The sequence below is a fragment of the Poromitra crassiceps genome (assembly GCF_964638095.1).
Source record: "Poromitra crassiceps genome assembly, chromosome: 3".
In the NCBI taxonomy this organism is placed as follows: domain Eukaryota; kingdom Metazoa; phylum Chordata; class Actinopteri; order Beryciformes; family Melamphaidae; genus Poromitra; species Poromitra crassiceps.
In genome coordinates, this window is record NC_139625.1 from 61,096,600 (window position 1) to 61,123,643 (window position 27,044).

Below are 27,044 nucleotides of genomic sequence, written 5' to 3' on the forward strand. Positions count from 1 at the left end.
GCAGAAATGACAAAAACAATTATCTACATTGAACAAGGCAGGTTTACTAATGAAACAGACAGTTTCAGTTTATGCAGACATTACAGAACATCCATTACAGTATTATACTACATGTACTGTAGGACAGGTACTCCATCCACAAACCATTGCAAACCGGTCATGCCTTTTATAATAATAGAGGTTAATTCCAGTTCAGATACAAATGGAATGTTTTTGTTTCAAATATCGGACTGACAAGGAATGAATAGCTCAAGAAAAAACAGAACTGAGAAGAAAGCTTTGCCCTTACCTTTGCTATCAGCGTCTCAAGATGGGCTTGAAACATCCAGTAAAGAATTCAAACTATGTTGTGGAACTGTGAGAAGTCAATGTCTTCTTCACCTCATGAAATTAGTGAGGATCTTTTTACATTTCGTTATCAGTTTGCTCAGTAAATGTGTCTCATCACTCTTGAATTAGTTGTAAATGATAAAAACAACCTGTTGGGAATGTTGGTGAAGAGTATCAGACAGTGGTGTAGAGGCTGGGTTTGGGGTTAGCGTCGTTGCTTCCTAGCTCTGTGGGTTCGCCTTCCAGGCGATGCGGCCGTCCTCTCCGAGCCGCACGGTGCCGCTGGCCAACAGCTCCAGTGCTGCAGGGAAGGCCCGGTGCTCCGCCTCCCGGATCCGCTCGCACAGACTCTCCTCTGTGTCGCCCACCTGCACCGGCACCGCCTCCTGTACTATGATGGCTCCCGCATCCACCTCCTCCTAGACATGGATCACCAGCCCAGTGAACCCATTCATGTTCATGGTGGAATTTTATAATTTCCTTGACAGGAATTTAAGTATTGGCTGAGCTAAGCACAAATCAATTGAAATCTTTCAAATCCATCAAAGTATGAGGCCATGAGATCACTGGTCCACAACTTAACTAAAATCAACTCAATAACTAGTCAACTAAATGAATGCCTGCAAAACGGTTTACAGTTTTCGGATATACTACTGATTTTATAATGATACAAAGCTGGTTGAAAATCAACGGAGTGTTCATTTAAGTCAAATGAATTGAAGGTGAATGGAGGTTTTTGTGATTTTTTTGAAAAAAAAGAAAAGAAAAACAATTAACTACCAATTAAGGCCCACTACCAATTAAGGCCCGATAAATATGAAATCAACAAAAAATGTCATGTGTAGCCTAGCCACGTCTTGACAGTTTCTAAATTTTGTTTCCACCTCAAACAGAAAAATCTGTGAGACTTTTCCATACTTTTCCATTTTTCATAATAAATATAGTGTTTAGTCATAAATGGGTTAAGTTTAACACATGTTGATAGGACAACATTTATTTGATGAGACCAGACAAGGATTCAAAAGCTTGATATAGCCTAGGCAGTTGATAGATGGTTTTACTGGAATTCTTCTGATGCTATGGAACAGTTTGAACCCAAACATAATCCTGTCAGCTATTGTATTAGCAATCACTGCAACAAGAAATAAACTTTGGTCAATTTAGAATATTTATATTGTCAAGTTGGAGCTGTCTAAGCAAATGTATGGGATGTACTGTATGTATAGGAAATGTATGGAGACCCATCAGGAATATTTGTCTTGTTGCTTTGGCCCCTGGGTTTCCCACAGCATCTTGTACTTACAGCGACAAAGTGGACCGTGCAGCCACTGACCCGTGCCCCAGCCTGCAGAGCCTGCTTCTGGGCATTCACGCCTTTGAACGAGGGCAGCAGGGACGGGTGGATGTTCAGTAGTTTACCTATGGCAACACACACACACACACACGTTCAAACATCCTACTTAGGGTTTCTGCTGAATGTGCCACCGGCTTTAGCTGATAGTATTTACCGTTCCATTTCTTGACAAAAGTCCCAGTGAGGATCCTCATGAATCCGGCCAGACAAACTATCTCCACCTCAAACTCCTGCAGCACGCGGTCAATGGTGCCGTCAAACTCTGCTCTGCTCCCGTACAGTTTGTGGTCCACCACCTGTTGGTGCATTAACATTGTAATCGTAACAGCTTGTGGTCCACCACCTGTTTGTGCATTAACATTGTAATTGTAACAGTTTGTGGTCCACCACCTGTTCGTGCATTAACATTGTAATTACATTTAGGCTTTCATCCTAAGAGACTTGAAATGAGTGAGCAAAATCTGTCAACCAGCATTATTCATCCAATTACTACTCTGTGTATCTCGTGAAATCCCCCAAAGGCCCATGGCAGTTAAATCAAGTTAGATCAAAATCTGTGAAATGAACATATTAAGCTTAATGCTCACAATCAGATTAATGAGTTTGATATGGGCCACATTGGTATTTTTGTTTTGGTATTTTTGTTAACAAATGGAGTTTGTTTGTGTACCCGTGTCTGGATGCCGGCCAGAGAAGCTCTTTTCAGGCCCTGCACCCCAGGCCTGTTGGAGATAACCACCACAATCTCCGCTGAGCTGGAGGGACGCTTGGCCTGCTCCATCAGAGCCTGCAGGTTGGTGCCTGGCACAGAAAAACATCACTACTGTTTAGGTACACTCTTCAACATTTTGGTCATTATGAAGACTTGAAAAGTGATTACAAAAATATTATCAATACTCTATTGTAATGTAATCCTCCATCCATGATTGATCCAGTGTGATACATAGGGAGGCTAAAAGCTAAGAGAAGCAGACCTGTGCCGGAGATGAGGACAGCCACTCTGGTCCTCTTGCGTGGCGAGGCGCTGTCACCATGGCAACCGCCGTTCAGCTGGACGCTCAGCTCCACACCGTGGGCGGGGCCTAAAGACAGGCTGTGTTTCAGGTTGCGGACGACCACCGGCTCTGCCCCTAAAGAAACACACACAAACCTTCAGCAAACATGCACCATCACAGCAATTCAAGAGCATGATTAAGATATAGATTTAGAATATGACATGACAAGTTTTTTTTCCCTCCCATTTTCTCCCTAATTAGCCTTTTTCACCTCAGCCATTCTGTGTCTAAAATGCAGGAAGTAACACAGGTGCAAGCAAAAGATTAACGAGGGCCCCGGCACTACAACAACTAAATGGATTGGAAGTTGGAAACCCTCATTAATGTTTGCTCGCACCTGTGTTACTTCCTGCCTTTTAGAGAAAATTGCTGCTGGTGAAAAAGGGTCATCGTACTTGGCCCTGCTGTCCCCGTCATTGCTCCACCCTCTGCCAATCTGAGTTTCACCGGCAAGACGTAGCACGTGGGAGGATCACTCTATTCCCCCAGTCCCCCCCACCTAACAGAGGAGGCACTAGTGCAGCGACCAGGACTCATACCCCACCGGCTTCCCACCCACAGACACGGCCAACTGTGTCTATAGGAATATCTGAGACCAAGCCGAAGTACCGCTACTGGGAATTGAACCTGGGGTAGGCGAGTGCTTTTACCTCTCAGAATATTACATTACTTGATTCTTCTCTCTACTTGGATAATGGCATGATCAAAGAGTTGTAGGTTTGATAATATACTTGCAAGATGCAGGTGATTGTATTGTCAATGTACTATAGAGCTGAACAGTCACGTGATATTTCTTGCCCCGGAAGTGAGTTTCCCATTAATTTCTCCATAGACATCCCCTTTGTTATTTTTGGTTTTTGCTCCAAGTGAAATGTTTTATGGTCACTCATGAATCAGTAGGTCACAGGTTGGCTTGGTTCCAGCCTTAAAACTCGTTTTATAAGGATTTTTTAAAAATGTCTATGGAGAAATGAATGGGAAAGCTCACTTCCGTGGCAAGAAATGTCACGTGACTGTTCAGCTCTATTGTCAATACATGCAGATGTTCAGTCACATGACAAAACACATTGACCCCATTGTTATAGATGTGCACCCATTTTATTTCTAGTGTTTTCCCATTTCATTCTTCTTTAACCTCATTCTTTAAGTCAGACTTTTTATTTATTGCCAACAGCTTTTAATCATACGTTGTTGTTGTTTTTGTCTGTGGAACACTTTCAAAAAGGTTTTGAAAAATTCTGCGCCACTGTGATTATAATTAATAAAGGATGAGTGATCCAGTGCCTCACCGGGCTGCTTGTGCGCTAATGAACCCACAATCCAGGCTTCTTCGTGGGCCTGGAGCTGACGCAGGACCCTCTGAGCATCTGGGGGGGCGACCACCAGCACCGCACCCAGGCCGCAGTTGAAGGTGCGGGCCATCTCCTCCTCACTCAGACCCCCCTCCTTCTGTAGCCAGGAAAACACTGGGGGGATGCTCCAACGAGACGCATCTGTATGCACAGACACAGAGTGTAAATATTAATAAGAGAGACCTCAATATTTTCCACCACAAGGGGTGTAGCGAAGGGCACAGCGATCCCAAGACAGCAAAATACTAGACAAATAGGGTGAAGGGAACCACCGTGAATACAAAGAGTAAATTGCTTATTCAAGCCAACAGCTGCCTGCATAGATAAATATGTCTACAAAGGGCATGGAACAGTAAATATGGCTGCACAATGCAATACATGCACATTTCCGGTAACATTTTGATTTTTTCGTTGTTCATTACACATCATAAACAAGCTTAATTTCCAAAATGCAAATACCAGCCTTGTTTAGAAGCACACCATCTGTCTCGATTGTTGGTGTTGGTATAAGCATTTTTATAGGCCTAGTGTTGTGGATGATGATAAAGTGTGTGTGCTTTCCTCTCACCTAAATCGACTGCCAGCTCCTGGGGCAGCACCCGAGGGATGTTCTCCAAAAGCCCTCCGCCTGTGATGTGAGCGTAGGCTTTGACAGCGCCACTGTGCAAGATTGGCAGCAGCAGACGACTGTAGATCTTGGTTGGTGTCAGCAGAACCTCTCCTGAAAGCAGAATTGCAGTAAAATGGTGTGTATTATTAAGGGGTAAGATGATAATTAAAATATAATTTTTTACAACAAATTTATAACAAATAAAATAAAGAAATACTGTTGTATTCAAGCGATTGTAGTGGTACATCAAGTCTAGATTAACAATAGGAGTAAGACACTGTATTTACACTGGTAAGAGGTGTTGCCTGACATTGTAGCATCAACAAATCATTACATCATACATTTGGACTAGCCTCTACACTGCAGTATACACTGTGTGCCAAAGGTTTGGATTTTGTGGGAAATCTGCTGGATTTATGGCTCAAAACATTGCTATTCAATCAATATTCCAATTCCCGGCTACCTTAAACCACGGCTCCCCCTCAATGTAATGGGAGCATAAAGAAACGTTCAGTTTGATTATATCTAGTTTATCTTACATATTTGAAAAATCACACCCAGGTGTTGGAAGTAAGCAGTGCAGGATTAGGAGTGGCCGGCCCCTTCTCCCCCACCCCCCTCTCCTTATGCATAGTTTATTCCTGATTGGTCTATCCTCTCATGCTACAAACAGACATCGTGCTACAAACGGACACACATGTCATGTATAGAAGCGGCTGCACTGCTTAAAAACAAAACCATACTTTGGCCCACTAGTGTGTTCAGAGGCACTGCCTTAATATTCTCTTGACATTCGCCTGCACTCAGTTTCGCTATTTCTCTGTGTGATTTAGAGACAAGGGAGTGCCCGGTGCTGCTTACCCACGGTCTGCCCAGGCTTGCCGAAGGCAGCGGGGGAGCCGTAGCTGAGGTGGGTCCGCTCCAGGACTTTGCGGACCAGGCTGAAGCCATTGCTGTGGACCCCAGAGGAGGCCACTCCGATCAGCAGGTCCCCCTCAGCGATGTCCCCCAGCCTGGGCAGCAGGGCCCCGCGCTCCACCGCCCCCACACAGAAGCCGGCCAGGTCGTACTCCCCCTGACCGTACACGCCCGGCATCTCCGCTGTCTCGCCACCTGCACACACACAGACAAGCAAGGCAGCAGAAAATAAGGCACCAGACAAGATAAGTCAATATTTGTTAGTGCTTTAGCTGGCTTTAGGAAACCAGGCCACTTTTCCAGAAGTCAACAAATGCAAAGTCCTTGGTTGGCAGTGGAAAAGCTCAAGCAGACAGACAAGCAGAGGCGACAAGGCACAGTACTCTAAGCTTTTTGAGACTGCTGCTTCAACATCTTGTTGAAATCCACCATTGGCACCTCCACATTCATACATTTACATTTTAGGCGTTTATATAGCTGACACTTTTAGCCTCAAGTGATTTACAATGACTGCATAAGTGAAATAACAGCACAAAACTGAATCAAATTATGGTCGTTTTTGAAGCACAGTCCTTGTGTGACAAAATTCGACCAATTTACATATTTTATAGACACAGAATGATAGACTTCGGGTCATTACTTTTGACCTACATGAATGGCATGTTGGAACAGAACTCCCCTCATCATTTCTCAACAAATTAAGACAAAACAAAACAAAACAAAATAAGAATATAAGGAGACATCGACATGGATTAAAAAAAAAGACAAGCAAAACCAGACATGAGGATGAAGATAAAATAACAAATATTCAAGGAAACAGACAGGCTCTTCTCACCCAGCAGAGCACAGCCAGCCATCTGGCAGGCCTCGGCGATGCCCCCGACCACAGCGGCGGCCACGCCCACGTCCAGCCTGCCGCAGGAGAAGTAGTCCAGGAAGAAGAGAGGCTCTGCCCCCTGAGCCAGCACGTCATTCACACACATGGCCACCAGGTCCTGTCCCAGGCTGCCATGCTGCCCGCATGCCTGGGCAATCTACAGGGGGAAAGACTTGGTAAATAGTGGTAATATAGGGGTACCACACCTTCTTAAACATCAAATTCAAGGACTTTTCAATTACTTTCCAGGACCAATTCCCTCAAATTCAAGGACCCAGACACAGATCGAGGTTAATTACTGTTACAACACATAATTTCTATGAGAACTAGCAGGCTTTACAGAAGCTCAGCCACCAATTAAAAAGAGTGAGAGACTAGAATGTGTGTGAACACAGATATGGATAATTTAGAGACACTCCACTCCAGGCTCTGCCAATAGTAAGAAATGGTACTCTGCCGGTCTCCTAAATGGGCGTGGTCACATCTCCCCCCTTGAAGTGTTGTGCTGACCTAGCAAGCTAACTTGAGCTAGAGAGATCTTGATTTGCCAAACTCCACACACACACACAAAAACAAAGCTGCCCCTTGTTAGCTTAATCTAGTTGTAACTAAGATATTTGCTTAAAAAAAATGCCTAACAGATTTAGCTACTACATTAACGAACTTCACATGTACAGTAGCTTTAGCTAATCGATCCCTGCTAACGTGAGCTCCTGTTGCCAAATCTCGCGAGAGTGTGTTGCTGAGACAGAGACAGGTCTTGAACAAAGTACATTTTCTGCTGATCTGTCTGAAAAATGCCATTTTAGTGACATAATGTTCAGAAGATATGTGGCTTGCAGGAAATGGGCCCAATATTCACTTTGATAACTATGGGGCTAAAGAATCTGTCATAATCTAGATCACGTTCACTCCTCCATTGACTCCAATGGACTCAGGTCCTGCTGCTAGTCTCCTAAGTGGGCATGGCAGTGGTGAAACCTACGTGGCACAGATACAGGAAGTGACTGGAAGTTGAAGTGTTTCTTTATTGAAAACTCTCTGGTGAACACTTCTCAACTGCCCTGCATTTAGTAATATATATATATATGTATATATATATATATATATATATATATATATATATATACATACATACATATATATATATATATATATAAATTCAAGCACTTTCATTGACCCATGTCTATTTGTCTATTTTCAAAAACATTAAGCCTTGATTTTTCTCTCTATCAAATTCACAAACTTTGGAATTTCACAGCTGTGACGCCCTGAGATATCTACAGCCACCTTGGCAGCTGTGCCCTGCTAGCAGCCTGCTACTGTCAGTTGCTTTAAAAGCATCAGTGGTCTCAGTTTAATGTAGCCTATGCAAAGGATGTGTAATTGGCTCATTTTAACAAACATTTCAGAAAATACGCTCTTCATGGTGTAAAGGCAGCAATGGTCTTTGTGCCTTGGCATGTGGCCTTGTGCCCTAAAACAAATTGCGTCGCCAAAGGCCAAACCGCCTTGCCCCTAAAATGACAAAATTCCCACCCTGATAATAATAAAATCTCAAGTTATGGTTACATTCAGCTCTCCTGGCTAACCTGCCATGTTTTTCTGACAGTGTGAATGAAAGGACAGCTGAGATCTAACCTTGAGCTTGGTGCCCACTCCGTCCGTCCCAGACACCAGGATGGGGTCGGTGAAGCCTGCCGCCTTCAGGTCAAACAGCCCAGCAAAGCCGCCCAGATCTGCATTACACCCTGGTTACAAAACGCCCAATTACAGGCAGCTGCTTCATCCCCTCATCCCAGCTTGAGTGCGTTGAACTAAAGACAATCTTTGTCTATGTATCCTATTTCATATTATTCATATCAATGAAGTTAAAGATGAAAGCAATTTGATGTTTGTTTTTGATCACACAGCCTGTATAGTATTCATGTATGAGAGAATGAATTTACCGGCACGGGAGGTGGCCTTGGCCAGAGGCTTGATCATGTCGACCAGCTTGTTTCCTGCAGCGATGTCCACTCCACTGTCCTTATAGGTCAGCCAGCTGCCAGAGGCACACAGTGTGGGTCAGAGGCACACAGTGTGGGTCAGTGCACTCATCTGCCATCTTTATTCCCTGGGTAATATCATGAAAGTTGGATGCCTATCTTCAACTAAAGCAATAAGTCTTATGAATTCTTATGGATAACAAGTCCTCCATAAAGGACGTACAATATATCTTTCAATGAATGTCTATCAAATATAAATTACCTTGTAATAAAATAAACAAATACTAAGATGCAAGTATTCAAATAGTGTTTATTACAAAGTTTTGCATGGCATACAATCATGATGCTTCTCTAGACAAAACAGAAATGCAGCATAGGAGGTCAAACAATTTTCAACACCTTGATGTTTTCAAATTATTATAGAGTGGCATTTCCTTATCTAAACAAAATACAAAAAAACCTATGGAATGTTGAAGTGTTTAACTTTAGTGTTGGGTGTATGTGTTCGCACAGTCACACACACCTGCGCTGGCTCAGGTGGGCGATGGCCCGGTGCCCGATGTCGCGGCGGTACGTGGCACCCGAGAAGCCCACGACCGCCACACCCTGATTGGCTGCCTGCAGGGCCGTCTCCAGGGACGAGCGGACGGCGGTGACCGTTAGGACCCGTCCCCCGCTGGAGACCACGCCCCCTTCCTTCAGGGCCGTGCCGGCGTGGAAAACCTGCAGGCCCATCTCCTGGACCTGGGACAGACCTGAGGCAGGACAGAGACAACGGTGTAGTTTTACGCTATATATATATATATATATATATATATATATATATACACACACGCACACACACACACACATGTATATACACAATATATACAGTGTGTATATGGCACGTTATTTTATTCAAAGGTGAAACAATAAGCATTGCTATTATGCTGGATCATTAATTTGCACTGCATTGCCCATATGCCCACTGTTCACATGTTCCGTTTATAAAAGAAAAAATATATAGCAAAATATTTTATCTTGTCCTGTGTGTTGATCAGTGTTGTGATTAAAGGGTTGGGCGGGGCCGTGGAAGATTTCCGGGCATTCAGTTTGGGAATGGCTGCTCTATTCATTCCTTTACTGTCTCCATTTTTCATGGCAGGAGAAAGATGAAAATTGTGTGTCTTGAAGAACAAGAAGAAAAAGAAATGTGCACAAAAAACAATCATGTCTGAAATTACAGAATTTGATGCAAACGGCATTAGATTTATCTTTGCAATTACTACAAATCACTGCATGTCCCCAGGTAATATTATTCCCATGTGAATAGGGCTTAGGCTAATTCACTGACGTGACCCATTTCACTGCCTCCATTTTTAATCAATTTTCAACTTCCCACCTAAAGGTGAGTTAATGGCTTGAGAGGCAAGATGTGTTTTACAAGAAGTGGTTTTTAATCTCATCTGCACAAATTGGTATTATTTTCTGCCGATTCCTCTTGTGTTTTATCCTGTTACATCCATGTTTAACCACTGTGCAAATAAGTGAGTTGACATACCGGTGATTTCTACTCCTTTCTGGTATGAGCCGGGGTAGCCGGCGCTGGCCATCACCACGGTGACTGCAGAGCTGTCCTGGTGCCACAAGGGGGCATTGGAGGCCAGCCGGCCGTTCAGCGTGTCCAGCAGCACCTCATACAGGTCACTCTTCAGCAGGGGCATCAGCACCTGGGGAGGTGACGGCACAGACCAACGTGCAGTCAGACTGTTTTGACGTTTGACTGTTTGAATCTAGAGACCATACAGTGAACATCCAGTGGCAGACACACACACCTGACACTCGGGGTCTCCAAAGCGACAGTTGAACTCCAGGACTTTTGGCCCTTGCCTGGTCAACATCAGTCCTGCATACAGCACACCTGGAGAGGAAAATACATTTTAAATAACAGACAGAGGCACAGGCCACGTTTCATTTGACTAAAAGACATACAGGACTGGGAAACAGTCACACTTGGGAGTTTATCTGAACGTAGCCAAACAGACAAAGCCTTGAACAGGTGCACTTGCCTATATAAGGAGCTCCCTCCTCCTTCATGCCGTCCACAGTCTTCTGAAGGACCGTCTCTCTGATCTGCTGCAGCAGCTCCTGGCTCACCTGAACACACACAGCAGAGAGAGGCAGAGTCAGAACCAGCATGGAGCCTGTAAGTAGGGGGGGAACAACCAAACAATTTTACAGTTGGAATTGAGTCTGTAGCTGAAAACATGTACAAGTAATTACAGGTGCAAAAACCAATCTATGACTTCAATCAATCTCTGGCTTGTAATTCATACAAACAATCAAGTCACATTTTCACAATAGAGGCTATATCTACATTATAGCAGAAATTGTAGCAGAGATTGAACCTAAACGTCTGGTGAAGAGGTAATATATCACCGTGGAAACTACTTTAATAATAATAGTAGTGCTCATCTGTCATTTGTTCTCCATTGTTGAGCAGTTGGAAATCTAACTTATTCCCCCCTTAAAAGTTTTAGACAGAATAATAAAACAGTGGGAATAATATAAGAGTGGTAGTTTTTAGCTCAGTCACTATAAACTCAAGATATTCTATACATCTCTGTGTGTGTGTGTGTGTGTGTGTGTGTGTGTGTGTGTGTGTGTGTGTGTGTGTGTGTGTACCTGTGGTGTGGGGCAATACGCCCCCATGCCACCGGTGTTAGGCCCCATGTCGCCATCCTGCAGCCGCTTGTGATCCTGCGCAGGAGGCATGGGAGACACTGAGGAGCCGTCACTGAAACACAGACACTACAGGAGAAAGGAGGGGAGGGGGACAGACCTCTTGTCAATAAAGTGCTGAACAGTACTTCATGGAATAGTCATATATGAATATGGGATTAGTGTGATTTATTGATGTATTTCAGTGAAAAATGTTCTACTCACAGACACTTCTTCTCCCTCAAGAAGCTCCTCCACCACCACCGTCTCCCCCGCAGATCCAAAGGCTTTGTCCTGGGACACACGGTGTTAAAACATGAGGCTGAAGTACATTCAAGGCTGAATATTTCTTCCAAAAAGTAACTTCTGAGACCCAGAATATTTTATTCACCAAACTGTATAGGCTGACTGCTGCAGGTTGCAATTTAGCCTTGCAGGCAGCCAACCCAAGCAAGAAGAGGCATAGACTGTTTGAAGGCCTTCACAGTACATTATTTATTTCAGGGAGCAACTTTTCAGTCCAAAATGAGATTCCCACCATGTCAACTGCATACCAAGTCTTACAAATAGAGTAAATAAATAATAAATAAATAAATAACTAAATAAATAGTTGGCTATGAAAAAAACTTACTGTGGAACTTTATTAATTTATCTCCCTTCCCTTGCCTATAAAATAATTTGTAGGGCAGCGGTAGTGCCATGGTCAAAAGGTCAGTGATCTGAATCCATAAATTGGCTGGCAAAAAGTGTGTTGGGAAAATGAATGAGAAATGCTCCCCCTCACATTTAACACCTACATTTTCCAGTGGAATTGGTCAGTAGGCAGCTGACAGATGAGAATGTGTTTAACTGAATGGTTCTGAAATATAACTATAATATAAACGTGGGCCACGTGATTATTTGTTCTACATGAGCAGGATCATTTGGTTGCCTTTTCACCCTATGTTACAGCCTGTGTTGCAGAGTATAAACAGCGACACACAGGAGTGTGTGATGGTCCAGTACCTTCATGATGTCCATCACAGCCTGGCAGGCCTCTTCCTGGTCTCGGGCCACAATAACTCCCTTACCCGCCGCCAGGCCGCTGGCCTTCACCACCAGCGCCGGGAAGTCGGCCCTGGAGACAGCAAACAATAGATGGCAACGGGCAGCCCTCATTAGATTTGCAGTAGACATTATCCACTTCCCATTGAAAATGCGTCTGCAGCAGATGCCACATAGCTGAGAATTCAGTTTATGGTAGTGGGGGACATGGTCATAATGCATGAAATGTGTTTGTTTGTGGACAATTTAAAATTTGCCGAGCACACAAATGACTGGGAACAAGTTCAGGACCCATATGGATAGTTTGTAAAAATAGGACAACTAATGTCCTCCCCAAATTAGTTTATATAGACAAATACTGACTCTCACTGAATTTCACGGATGATTTCCATCATCTAAACTTGAACGACCGCACCGCGGATTTATGCCTCCGCCATTAGTTCATTATTGAGTCCAAATCGCCATTTGAGGCAAATTGGAAGAAATTGCGTCAAGGCACTCCTGAGATGTTGCGTTACAGAGCTTGGAAATTGGGTGTGTGAGGTCACAGTGACCTTGAACTTTGACCTTTAACCATCAAAATCTAATCAGTTCATCCTTGAGGCCAAGTCGATGTTTCAGGCAAATTTGATGAAACTCCGTCAAGGCATTCCTGAGATATCGCGTTAACAAGCTTGAAAATGGCGTTCGAGAGGTCACAGTGACCTTAGTCTCGGTTTCCAGACGTTTGGTGAGCGGCGCCAACAGCGCCACCTAACCACCAAACGTCTGGGAATTTCATTGTCAAAATCTGTCTCTTCGAGCCCGGCGAGAACGGCCGGCAGCAGACACGCCTACATTTATTATTAGAATTTTATTTGGTAGCGGCAATGCAATGTTTCATAGTTCCAATATAGAGCAAGACACCGATGTGCTGCAAAGAGAGTTTATATCTGTTGTTTATTTTACAATAATTTTTCCTACCCGGAAGTGGTCCGCTTGCTACTGTGAGTCATCAGCAGGCTCTGTACCGTTAGCCTCGGGAGTCAGGCTTATCGCTGGGGGAAAGACCTCTAACCGCCGGGGCCGGATGAAACACGTCCTATTAACAGGTTATGTTTGTTTCTAAGTGATTCATATGTTTCTCCGCAAACACGGCGATGTTTTGCGAGACACCGGTTCTGCATGAGCGTCACTGCCCCCAGAAAGCAGGCCCGCCCACAACACTCATGATTGGTTCTCTGATGCAAGGCTTCCAACAGCACCACCTAACGTTATGAAAAGATTTAAATAATAATATTCTCAGTCTTAAGGTAGTGAAACGGATTAAGACTGAGAGCTGAGTCTACAGTGACCTTGACCTTTGACCACCAAAATCGAATCAGTTCATGCTTGAGTCCAGGTCGATGTTTGATGAAATTCCGCCAAGGCATTCCTGAGATATCACGTTAACGAGCTTGAAAATAGTGTTCGAGAGGTCACAGTGACCTTGACCTTTGACCACCAAAATCTAATCAGATCATCCTTGAGTCTAAGTGGATGTTTAAGGCAAATTGGATGAAATTCCGTCAAGGCGTTCCTCAGATATTGCCTTAACGAACATCGAACGGACGGACGGACATACGTACGGACGGACAACCCGGATCCATAATGCCTCCGGCCTGGCTATCGCCGGCGGAGGCATAAAAAAGTACAACTTTCAATCATGTCTATGCTAGTTCAGTTAGGTTCTATAAGGATGACGGTGAAAATTTCATTTTCTACAAACGATACAATTTGTAAAACTCCCTTAAATTTAATGCCTCGATGGCTTGATTTAAATGGACACGTTTCTTTCCATGTCTTCTATCGTCAACCATGAAATCATTTGCACAAACTTCTACACCCGACAGCCTTCCAAAGCTATAAACGGCGTTCGTCGTTCTGGCCCTGCAGTACTAACGTGCGGATGTAGCTGCAGGCGTCCTGCGGCTGGGTGAAGGCGCCCCAGCGGGCGGTGGGGATGCTGTGACGCTCCATGAAGGACTTGGAGAAGCTCTTGCTGGCCTCCAGCTGAGCCGCTTTGGCAGAAGGGCCGAAACACGGCACCCCTGCTGCTGTCAAGTCATCCACAACACCTGCAAGAGACACGTAGAGAGGAATAAGATCAAGTCATCCACGATGTCTGGAAGAGACACGTAGAGCAGAAGAGAAGGAGAGAGGAATAAGATCAAGTCATCCACAACACCTGCAAGAGACACGGAGAGTGGGAGACACGGAGAGAGGAATACGATCAAGTAGGGGTGTCACAATATATCGTCCCACGAAATTTCGCGATAGTAAAACGTCACGATATGTATCGTTGAGATGAAATCTCATATCGTGATTTTTTTTTTTTATATATAATTTTTTTTTTTATCATTTTTTTTTTTTTTTTTTCAAAAATAGACTAAGAAACGTCTTTGTTTGTTGAAGTTCAATGTGTGGGAAGTAGTTCAGTTGAACAAGTCTAGAGACACATGAGAAGTTATACAGGAGAGAAACCATTCAATTGAGTTTCTGGCAAAACTGTTTACTTGACAGGAAAAACTGAAGATGCATAAAAAATAGACTAAGAAAAGTCTTGTTGTTTGAGTTTGAAGAAAAACTGAAGATGCATAATGAGAATTTATACTGCTGAGAAACCTTTTAGTTCAAAGTAAATCTAAGTGACGGTGTAACTCATTCTATTTCAAGATAAGCCTTATCTCCAATCTCATGTTTTTTCTAGTTGTTATTGTAATAACAATTTCCCACAACAGCATGTTTTGTATTTGTGCATTTCAAATAAAATACTACTTTTCCAGTCATATATTGTCATTATTCAAGTTTTAAAAAATATTGTTAAAATCGTATCGTATCGTATCGTTATCGTGAACCCAGTATCGTGATACGTATCGTATCGTGAACTGAGTGTATCGTGACACCCCTACGATCAAGTCATCCACAACGCCTGCAAGAGACACGGGGAGGGGGAGAGAAGGAGAGAGGAATAAGATCAAGTCAGCCACAACACCTGCAAGAGACACGGAGAGGGGGAGAGAAGGAGAGAGGAAGAAGAACAAGGACACAAAAATGGCAAAACGAGAACTATCCGTGCTGCAAGATGAGGCAGGATTTTTATGAAACACTCATCATCAGCCTAAGCATACTTGTAATCTGATTACTTACTGTGGCTATTAAAGTCAATCTTGAATCTTAAATTCCAAAATGTGGCTGCAACAGAGAGAAAAGTGTCCCATCCCCACTAACTGAGATTAAGATAGATTGTAGATTAAGGTGTCTGTTTGGACACTGGCAGGAAATCTTCTCTGTGAGTACAAAACAATACAAAACAGCACAAACCCACCAAGGTTTGTGCAAGAGTGTGTGGTTTACTAATGTCACATGACTTCTGGGTTTTGAAGTAGGGGTGGGCGATATGGCAAAAATATCATATCATGATTTTTTCAGGCAGGATCACGATCCACGATCTTATCACGATTCTTTTTCATATTGGTTTTAAGACTATTTTGCTAATTAATGAACAGTACAAGTACAACCAAACAAATTGCAGGGTACGTATGGTCATGAGAAACCTGGAAAAGTCAGTATTTTCATGTCGTTCATTTACGCTGAGTTTCCAATAATTCATGTGCTAAGACATAATGTTCACAAGCATGCAAACACTCTATGCATCTATCTATCTCTTGGTTCACAATTATTTATACAGTAGGGTTGGGCGATGGGACGAATGTATGGGCTATCTGCGATTGAGTCCACTGTCGGTTGCGTGATTGTCATTTGTCAATCTGCTAATTTAATGGAGAGAGAGAGACCAATAGACAGAGAGAGAGCGTGGGGACAGAGCAGACATGCGGCACACACACACACACACACACACAAATTAAACTCAAACTATCACAAAGATAAAGCAGCCATATATGAGATTCAGACACTTTTTGCTCGATGAGTTCCGCTTGATCTGCCTGTTTGTCTGTCTGCCAGTGCCTGCATGTTTGTTGTAAAGGTTGCATTTGCGTTCGTGTCATTTTCATCGCCGTTCATTGTAACGAGCGTGTAACGTGTGTTTAGGCTATCGTCCCAGCTCCGTCCCCAAATTAATTTTCATCGTCCCTGATGCTATTTTTAAGGTCCCCGGGATGACGGGAGGTCCTTTGTGTCAAGGCAAGCCCTGGTTAAGTGTGTGTGTGTGTGTGTGTGTGTGTGTGTGTGTGTGTGCCAAACTAACTGCCCCTCCGTGTTATCCTCCTCCATGCTGCTGCACTTTGCAAAGTGAAAAGGGGGAGGGGAGGAAAACTTTGGAAGCGTCTTTCAGACATAGAAATGCAAATGATAGAATGTGCACTGCATGTAGCGCGATTCTAACGATCTGTCTGGAAAGGCAGATCGTGGAGCCATTCTGATCGTGAACGATCTAAGATCGTCATATCGCCCATCCCTATTTTGAAGTCTTTAAAATTCAAACAATTAGACCTTGATGTAGGCGCGACACGGTGTGGAAATTTTCCCAGCGTTAATAAACTCGTGACAACACCGGTGTTACCGGTTACACTGGACATTGTACAAGAGAAGATATTTGTCGGCTCTGTTCCGTTTGTGTCTGTTTCTCGATTTCTTCCACCGTGAAGATTAGGGGTGGGACAAAATATCGATACCCACGTTATCGCGATATTTCCACCCGCGATACGTTATCGATACACTGGCGCCAAGTATCGATATGTTTATTAATTATTATTTTTTTTTATTATTTTTTTCAAGTTGACTTTATTTATGTTTGTAGTTGAAACAAAAACATAACTACTGTAGGCTACATGAATGGAAATGTTTGATCATTAATATCTACTTTTAGAAATTATATAGGTAGGTAGGTAGGTTATAGCCTATAGGTTTTCTTGTTTTAATAGTAATAATAAAAAGACTTAATGTGTAACTTTTCCTCCGTGGTATCGAAAATGGTATGAGTGAGTGAGTGAACTCAGAGAGTTCATGTCAATTCTGCTAATAAATGCATAATACATGATTTTTTGCCTTCAGAGGTATTTTTTTCACTTGTTACACAGGTATCGTGATGTATCGTCTTCCAATATATCGCAGTATCGCAGTATCGCAGTATCGTGATATATCGTTATCGAGGGCCAAGTATCGTGACGATATCGTATCGTGAGCTACTCAGCGATTCCCACCCCTAGTGAAGATCATACGTTTCCTCAGCGTTTCTGACTTCTCATTTAACTGCTCTGCGCCGCAGCTGTCAAGGTAGTCACCGAACATGGATATTATATTTTCCAGGAAAAGTTTATTTATTCAGGTGCAGTCATCGCGTTGTAGCGGATTCAGGGATTCCGCTAGACATTTTCCCAGACGGCCAGTGCAGCCGGTAACGTTCCAAAATTCCGGCCCTATCGAATATTTACCGGCCACTATGTTTCCTAAATAAACGTTTTGAATCCATTTACCGTAAATTCCGGACTATAAGGCGCACCGGTGTATAAGCCGCACCTGCAGAGTTGACTGTTTTTTACATATATAAGCCGCACCGGTCTATAAGCCGCGGGTGTTTTGATGTTTAATTACCATATGTAAGGCTTCGTGCACAGAGGGGATTGTCGGGAAAGAGATGGCTGTTTGGGGAAGCTCCCATTTATTAACATTTCAACAAAACAAAAGTCAGGTCACTAATCCCCAGACAAAATCACACATTGTGAGATGCTTAAAAATCACCATCGGCGGGAGCTTTACTCCAGATGCTGTGCAGCCAAGAACACAAGTGAAATTCGTTCTCTCGTGACCTGTGGTTCTCAACGTGATGGACGATTCACCTTTCTTGTTAACAGTCCTAGTGAGAGGCAGGTCGAACGTCAAAGGCACTTCATCCATATTTATGATCTGCTCCGGTCCGATGGAATATTCCTTGATCTTTCTTTGTGTGAATTCGCCGAAGTTTGTAATTTTCTCCTGGTAGTTGGGAGGGAGTTGCTGACACAGTCGTCCGCGCCCTGACGGACAGTCCCTTTCGTCTCGGGTTTGTGCATGATCCTTTGCTGCTGCTGCTGTTGTTGTTCCTGTCTCGCTACTGTCTCAGACATGGCTTTCAGGCTCAATCGCCGCCATCGTCGTAACACAGCCAGTTCTCCATCTTTTGAAGCATGATGTTAGATTACAACGAGCTAGTTGTGTGGCTTAGCCTTCCAAAATGTTGCTGTTAGTTTTTTAGAATGTAATACATAGAATTGGGAATGTTACATTCAATTTCATTCAGACTGTCTTTCAGGCTCAATCGCTGCCTTTTTCCCCCCGGAGCGAGGGAGGAGGGAGGGTGTTTTACCGTAGTGGCTGAGAGAGAGTAGTGGCACAGTGCTCCAATCAGGTCGCGAGGCACATTTTTTGCAACATCATCCAATCAGGGTCTCGCTCTCATAATGTCTGTCTTGCTCTCGTTCTGCCTCATACCAACATCCATAGATTTTGGAGGTTCCCGAGTGGCCGTTTGCTGGAAAAATCCATAGATAAGCCGCACCGTTATATAAGCCGCAGGGGGCAAAAAAGGCCAAAAAACGGGAAAAAAGCCGCGGCTTATAGTCCGGAATTTACGGTATTTCTCTATAGTCTATTCTTTATAGCCTCTATAGTCGTAGTCGATCTTATTTATTCCAGTGTTGTCATTAAGAGGCCGATTTCGCAGCAAGAATATTGAATTGGTCGGCACGTCGTTCTCGGTAAAGGACGCTTTCGTTATTGAAACAGACAACATGCATGCATGCTCCTACTGTAGCCTATCTATCTGCATTTGCAGAAACTCATGAACCCATATCTTCTGGACATTGCCTTGATGAAAAAACAACGTAGCGTTAGCTAAAAGTAATAAGTGCGGCAGCGCACAACTTGAATCTCCAGCAATAGGCTACGTAGGCACCTTAATCTCTCCCACTCACCTGGCACCTGCGCGGCAGCTCTCCTGCACTGGTTCTCGGCTCCCATGTAGCTTTATTTGTGGTAAGCATTTTGATTCATCTCCTCATCATACGAGCCATTGATTGATTGATTGATTGATTGATTCGCCCGAGTAGGTAAAAAGGCTTTTTACCTCCGCTAAATTGACAGCCTACGTCGGGTCGCTTTCGCTTTTGACGGCGGCAGGCATGCTTCTGGTTCTTTCCTGCCGTCTTGCTTGCCTGAAGTAGGCTACTTGTCGTTGCATGATCTCGATAAAAAAAAGGACTGGCCTAGCAAGGGATGTCTGTTTTGACATTTCAGTTTCCTCCTGTGCGTTTCCTCACAGCGGGTCCAGCGCTGCCCGGCGGGACTGATGCTGCTTGTGTGGCTTTTAAACGGCGCTCTACACTAACGAAAACGTCTGCTATATTTTTCTTTTTCACCAACACTCAACATACAGGGGGCGGAAAAAATATGATGTAATAAGTCCCTATTTAAGTCGTATCTTATTGGCAACATCACTTAGGCTGTAGGTCACACAATATTAGGCTATTTTATAGAATGAATTTATTTATCTGGCGTATTTTCAGCCGGCCACTTGAGCCGGCGACCTTTTAATTTGCCAGCCCACGGCAACAAATACCGGCTAGCAGCCGGCTATTACCGGCTAACGGAATCCCTGAGCGGACTTCTACCTGTTTAGTTTCTTCTTTCTGATATATTCACAACTTTTTTGAATAAAGTTATATACTGTGCGTTTGTTTGTCGCCCGGCGCGTCTCGGTGGTGTGACGTTTGCTGTGTTTAAGCTCCATGAATTGAGGGCGAAAGCCAATTTATTGAGGTTGCATAACTGTTTTCAACATGATTTAGAATGGAGAATCTTAACTGAATTTTGGCTTAGAGAAGGTATTCCTATGCTAGGAAACATAAACAGAAGTATAATTGTATGCATGCACACAATGGGTCACTTACCTGCAGCTAGCGGCACCTCAGGTCCAACCACAACCAGCCCCACATTATGATCCTTACAGAACTGGGCGAGGATGCTGTGGTTACTCACTGACACCTCTGGGTGGAGACAGAGAGAGAGATGAGGTGATTAACTCATTGAGTGCCAATGACGACAATCGTCGTCAATTCGAATACTAACGTAGAGTGCCAATGACGACGATTGTCGTCAATTGCGTTTTTTGACGGTGGGACGTGGATCAAAGCCAGATCCATCTCCTGTGAAAGTATGGTGGATGTTGAATGTGTAAAAGCTATTTTAGGGACCCATTAGGTGGCGACAGTGCTCTCCAGATTAGAGAAAGGCGAGGAAAAAAGAGAGAAGTCATGGGGAAACGGAAATCGCATCGGTATGCATCGATATGCATGAAGCATAACGTTAGCTGTGCCTGCAGCAGCCAATCTGCTGCCACAATTGAGCCCCTCCGTGTCCGCTGCGATAGCCCATCCGCATGATTAGTTGTGGAGTTGTTATTATTCTCAACTGGAAGCGATGGGAGCCGGTAACAAATACACGCGGAACGCTGTAAAAAAGCTGGATGTAGTGCACTTTTCAGTGCAGAGCAAACTCAGCAGAGAGCCACCAGAGACACACCCACGGAGGAGGGGTTTGCAGTTGAGGGGGGGGGGGGGGGGTGGGGCACGCAGGGCAGCATACAACACCGACCCAGACAGACCCAGACAGCAGGTCAGGATTGTCAACACAAGCTAGAATATCTGATGCCCACCAGCAGTAAATCAAGACCAGCAAGAAGCTGCAACCAGCAGCGCACGCAGGGGCCAGCGCTGCTGGTTGCAGCTAAGAAATATTATTTTGCCAAACAAAATTCCTTTGTTTTCACTGTTTTATTGAAGGAAATTATTTTTGAGATGTCACATCAGAAAATATTAGCTTCAGAGTCAGTGAATGTGCTTGAAATGCTTCATTTCACAAAAGGCTAATTATCTCAGCTTCTAATTTGAAACGTCTCTTTTTGCTCAAAACAACCTATCTTCTCCGGCTCATAACTAAAGAATGGAAAATGATATCAATAAACTTTTTTTTGCTGATGATAGAAGTTCTTTGGGCGTTATTTGGGCGTGTTCGGTGTTTACATAGTAATATCACACAATATTCTGTGGGCCTCGAGAAATCACTGAAAACGCTCTGAAACTCTGGCACTGGGAGCGTCCGTTCTCCAAAAGTGGCTGGCACTCAATGAGTTAAAGATCGCTTGAATAAAAACTACCGTACTTCAGACTTCGGAGGGGGGGTCGATTACGGCAGCTTTTTCAGTATATTACAAGTTATAGAAGGGAGGTGATGGAAGGTCAGATTCAATATTGTGATTCCTCTCCCACGTTACTGACCTCACAGTGATCAGAGGAACAAATCAGAAATACTTTTCTTCTACAAAGCAGCACTGATAAAGCAGAATGACTTGCAGGATTTTGTAATACACAGTTTTGAAAAGTATGTCTATAACTTTTTATAATTATAATCATGAAAAGCAAGCTGTATAATTTTAATCATTTAACAAAATAATTCAACACGCAATGGTACATAAATAATAGGTGTACCTATTACCTTGAAAGACCCAGTACTTTGATCAAACTTGATTTACAGGCTTCCTTATTCACCTTATGTAGCCACGCCCATTTGACCCGGTTGTGTGGTCGTGTGACGACTTCCGGCAAAAAAAAAGAAAAAGAAAAAGGCCGGCTGCTCCAATATCATCTAACTCTGAATTAACTAATAATTTAGCCAATTGTATGTAACATACCAAATAAAAGCAAACGGCAATGTCTAAGAATGCAATGCCATGTAACTGGCTTGTTAATTCTCACATTTCAGGGAATTACATTAACGTCTGCAGGTCTTATAAGTGGCTTGAGCTGCGCTCAGAGGAGAGAGAACCATCTGAAGCTTTCTTTGTTGGAGTCCAGGTATGTTTTACAAGAAAGTGCTCGTCATTGTCGACGATAGCGTTATCTGACCTGGCTAACAGTGGATACTCCGCTTGCTTGCTGTGTACCGAGCTCAAAGTAGTAGGCTACGTTCTTTGTTTTACCCCCTGCACTGTCCGCTTCAAAAACAACTCTTCTTCCGACGTTCTTTTGTATTTCGCGCCGTGACCGCCGGAAGTGTTAAAACAACCCGGAAGAATTTGGCCCACTGCCGCGTATGAACATAAGGTGAATAGTTTGAAATGTGAGTCGTGACTTGTCTCTTACATCAGTAAGCCTTAAACCATCTAATGATGTTCAAAGGTGTAATATGCCATTCACTTTTGTGGAAGTTTCTGTGGGAGTTTGGAGAAAAATTTGAAATGTTTTCCCCTCCGGATTATGTGGGTAAAACTCAGTTATGGGGGGGAATTTTACAAAATAGTTTTGAGAGTGTGTGTGTGTGCGTGTGTGTATGTGTGTATGTGCATTTACCGGAGTTGCTGATCTTGCCGCAGTTTGCGGTGCCTGCGTTCCCCGGAGCCACCAGGACCTGCTGAATCTGCGGCGACTGGGCCAGCTTCCAGGCCAGCGCGTGCTCCCGCCCTCCACTGCCAATCAGCAGCACCCGCTCCGCCATGGCAACTAAGTGACGGGCAGATCAGAGGGCCAATGAGACGCAAGCCATTCAGGCCTTCGTGGCCATTCTAAAGAATTAATAGGCAGAGTTTTTTTTTTACATGTCTTTAATTGTTCATAAAGTATCTATTTAATTGCATGTAAAAATTGACCTATAACAAAAGGAGTTTGCTTAGTTGTGAAGAATTGTTGACCTTCTCTGACGCCTCCGGTCTTAAATTATCTTGTAATGCCACACTAACAAGAACCAATGAACCGGAACAAAAACACTGGTCAACAATTAACTGGCATGGTCACCAGGCAGGGCCAAATCACCAGCTACTGAAAACATGCTCTCATTTGTGATGGAACAACAATGCCATTACCAGGTGGATATAAACTACTGCCACAGCCTCAGTCTGGCAGCACAGTTTGTCTCTGCAATGTCTCACTTGGTGTCATCTCATTTATCAAATACGATGACTGGGTTCTGTTAATATTCCAGATACTCAAGTGTTTCCTATATTATGCGTTTATAGGTTTATACGCCAATCATTTTAAAATGGAAGCATTTGTCCCAATCACCCAAAAAGAAATGCATATCCCTTTTGCTGTTTTTTTTTTGCACCAGTCAACAGTGGTTTTATGCTCAATTCAAAACATTAACTTATCACAAATAAGACATGATTTGCGTTATTACACAGAATACAGTCATTAGTGAAAAACATATTTGGATGAATGAAACATGACCCATCAGAATAAAATGCTGCATGATTTCACTAATGGAGGCCGGTTTATTATCCTGAATTTACTAACTCGCTTAAACTACTCACCACTCACTTTTAACAGTGATTTCTGTAACTTAATTTAATCAAAGAACTCCTCCTAATCCATGTTTACTAGTGACTGTAGCAAAACAGCTTCTAATCCATGTTTACTAGTGACTGTAGCAAAACGGCTTCTAATCCATGTTTAGTAGTGACTGTAGCAAAACGCCTTGGATATTTTGATGCAAAAGGAAATGAAGGACAATCCAATTCAAGTAGATTAGAGTTTGATTTTGCACACTGGGGTGCTAAAGGACGCTGCTGTCCTATAATGATACAAGGCATGCTAGGTAGGTATCCCTTCTAGAAATAATCCATAGCCTTCTGACCAAACCCCCAACAACTCAAACAAACTGGGGTCAGAGTTTAAGCCATCCCCACCTGCAGTGAGCTGAAAACCCACTGCTACAAGTCTGAGGATTGTGCAATTGATTAGTTGTCTACAGTCCTGTATCAGCGGATGGATATCTGAGGGCTTCCTCACCTCAGCCACTATGGAGAAAGACACAAAGGGATAAGTGTTGCACATTTTAGCACTCGTGTTCTGCAATTAGTTTACTCATTGGCTTTGATTGGAATCACTCTCATGTGAGTCACATGTCAAACAGTCAGGCAATCCACAAGTTTTACAAATCACCAAGTAGAACACTACAATGTTGCTATAGGTATATTGTCTGTGGTAGCCTGCTCAATAGTACTGTAATGTTTAAGCGATCTCCTATATCAGTGGTTCTCAACGTAGGGTCCGGGGACCACCAGGGGTCCTCGAGGGGGTTCCACCAGCAAAAGATGAATTGTTAAACTTCACAATTATTTCATTTGTAAGAACACAATTAGAGTGTGTAGAAGAATGTTTTGATCATACTTTGTGTTATCTCTCTACCTGCAATATAGATAGTCATGGGATTCTGGGGGGGCAGGGGAAATCATATCTAACAAGACAGACTTGTGTTTGAGAGAAACATTCATCAAATGGAGGTCCACGGCTCTAACTAAATTTGGGGTTCTTGATATGAAAAAGGCTGAGAATCACTGTCCTATATCACTGTGATATTCTTATAGGGATTTCTACATGTTTACTGCGATTTATGTAGCATTAGTGTCCTAAAATACATAGGATCATAGCAGGATCATAGTTATAATTACTAACTTGTGCAAAGTAAATTCATTCAAACAATAGCTAGTATGTGTCACCACCATCATGGCTGCAAATGGATAACAAATGATCGATGCACTCATCTACTCTGAAGCCAGTAAGTTGTATTAAAGCATTATATTCCATTCCTGCAACAATCTCTTCCAAAACGTGAAATAGTATCCAGTGCAACATCAACTTCAATGCTTTCCCTCAAATTAAAGCAGCTAGTTTGGGCTAATAATGTAAAGCGAGATGCTAGTATCTTGCTTCTGCATGGAAATAAATCTCTGTTTAGAAAGAACAATAACTTAGTTAGACAGCAAAGTCTCCCTAGCCAGGTTTAGCAGAACACTAAATCGGTTTTAAGCATGCTGGGATGCTGGTTTGACGGATAGGTTTCTCACCTGTGTGTGTGAAGCTGGAAACAGCCGAAGCCCGGTTGAGATGAGCGGTCACTCGGTCAGATGAGTTCCCTCTCCTACTCCAGCCTGTCTGCTGCCTGGAGGAAAACCTGCTATCAACTCACACCACGTGGATCCAATTTCTCTACCTATCTCAACATGATGCACTGACAGTCCGAAACAACGCTAACAAGAAGCTAACTACTTTAAAAGCAGAGAGATACGGTTAAAAAGTGACATATGCCTCCTTATTTGTTTTTATTAGTGTAGTGTGCGTCTCTTACCTTTAACGTCTCCTGCATAAACTTTTTAGGCAAATGTGTGGATCCATGGTGTGGATTCTTCAACTTCCGCGTGTATCAGGCGAGAGCATCATGGGAGTTGTAGTTGATTCGTCATGCTGAGTGTTTAGGTCAGTGGCAGTGGTCAGTGTTGTTGTGCCAAAGTTTATAGGGGAAACATGTATTTCATCGTCTCAGTTTCACCCCGCCAGGGTAGAAAATAAAGTTACTTTTACTATATCCAGGTTGGGAAGTAAATGATTACATGTAATCTGGTTACTGTGATCAATAATCCAGTTAAAGTGTAATCAGTCTACTTTATGTTTGATATCATATGCTGCAAAAACCTAAAACCTTGAAGAAGAAAAAAACATACTTGGCTCTTAAAAAGGACAACTGCACCCAAAAAACAATTGACTAGAAGAAACCTGATAACAAATCAGTGCTGTAATCCAAAAATGGAATTGTCATTGTATTATTATTAATGAGAAAGAGGTGACACTAGATTGGCTGAAAGCCTGTTGTAACCAACACATAAGGTCTGAAATGAGGATTACAGAGCTGTTGTTTTTTTAATGTCCTCCTGAGGAGCATGCTGCAGCCCCTGGACTCCATTAGCCCCCTGGACTCCATCCCCCCCCCCCCCCAAAAAAAAAACAGTAATCCAAAAGTAACAAATTACATGACTTTTATATTGTGATACTTGCATTACAATTGTTAACAGGTAATTGTATTGGATTACATTTTCAAAGTAACCCTTCCAACTCTGACTACCGGTATATCCTTTTATAACCGTAAAATAGTGGGTTAAAACCATTGGTTAAAACATTTTATGGGATTGCAAAATATGAAAGTAGCCTCCTGAAGTCAGTTTGTTTGTGTCTATCTCAAACAAATAATAAGCGCAGTGATTCTACAAGGACGTTTTCAGGTTTCCCCCACGATTTTTCCATTTATTTGTGCGATGCCAAACATCGGACACGAAAACTGACACTGCCAGGGAAACACACTTTCTGGGGGAACAAACACCATGTCCATGATGTAGCCCCAGCATGTGACATCAGTCACCATTCATTCAACCCTGTACATAATAATAATAATTACTTTCTCTCACACGCTTCATAAACATGAATAGATTGCTTCACGAGTAAAATAATAAAATCAAACATGCCATGGGAAAGTTACAGTGCAGGTGCTGAAAAACATGGAAGGAACTAAGTTGAAAGGAAAACAAAACAACAAATCACAACATGAAACAACATATTACTTGAATGCAAAAGAGTGAGTTTTCAGTTATTGGTTCTTAAAGAAGATATTACAGTCATCACCTTTAGCCTTTGGAACAGTCTGAAGAGTTTTGTCTGCTGATCTATCTTCTCCACATGAGGAGACATGAGGCTCTGAAATATATTTGCTGCAGAAGCCAGGCCATTTACTGAGTTGACAGAAATCAATACCATCTTCGAGTCAATCCTAAAATTAATCGTGAGCCTGTGTAAAGTGGCTAAAATGGTAGTATGATGTGATTTATTTTATTTTTAAGTTCCAATTAAACGCTTGGCTGCAGCAGGTTGCAGACAAGATAGAGGTTGAGAATACAGGCAGGCAGTTACAGTCATCAATATTGAAGAGAATGAAGAACGAAGAGACATTTCTCAGTCGTTACTCGATCGGGTAACAAC

The 27,044-nt window shown here is 43.0% G+C and overlaps 1 protein-coding gene across 1 annotated transcript; it reads right to left on the reverse strand.

Annotated features, from left to right (window-relative positions):
• Positions 1–42: 42 nt before the first annotated feature.
• On the reverse strand, positions 43–25,424 carry gart (phosphoribosylglycinamide formyltransferase). The gene is made up of 23 exons (XM_083632655.1): positions 25,366–25,424; positions 25,085–25,179; positions 22,593–22,742; positions 20,136–20,231; positions 14,150–14,324; positions 12,190–12,301; positions 11,410–11,478; positions 11,149–11,274; positions 10,533–10,620; positions 10,299–10,384; positions 10,025–10,193; positions 9,008–9,239; positions 8,446–8,540; positions 8,138–8,247; positions 6,455–6,653; positions 5,563–5,814; positions 4,660–4,812; positions 4,029–4,232; positions 2,659–2,814; positions 2,355–2,485; positions 1,839–1,980; positions 1,634–1,749; positions 43–749 (listed from the first exon to the last, which is right to left on the reverse strand). The coding sequence occupies exons 3-23, from the start codon at positions 22,735–22,737 to the stop codon at positions 552–554; spliced, it is 3,054 nt and encodes a 1,017-aa protein (XP_083488781.1). The 5' UTR covers positions 22,738–22,742; positions 25,085–25,179; positions 25,366–25,424; the 3' UTR covers positions 43–551.
• Between the last annotated feature and the right edge of the window lie 1,620 nt (positions 25,425–27,044).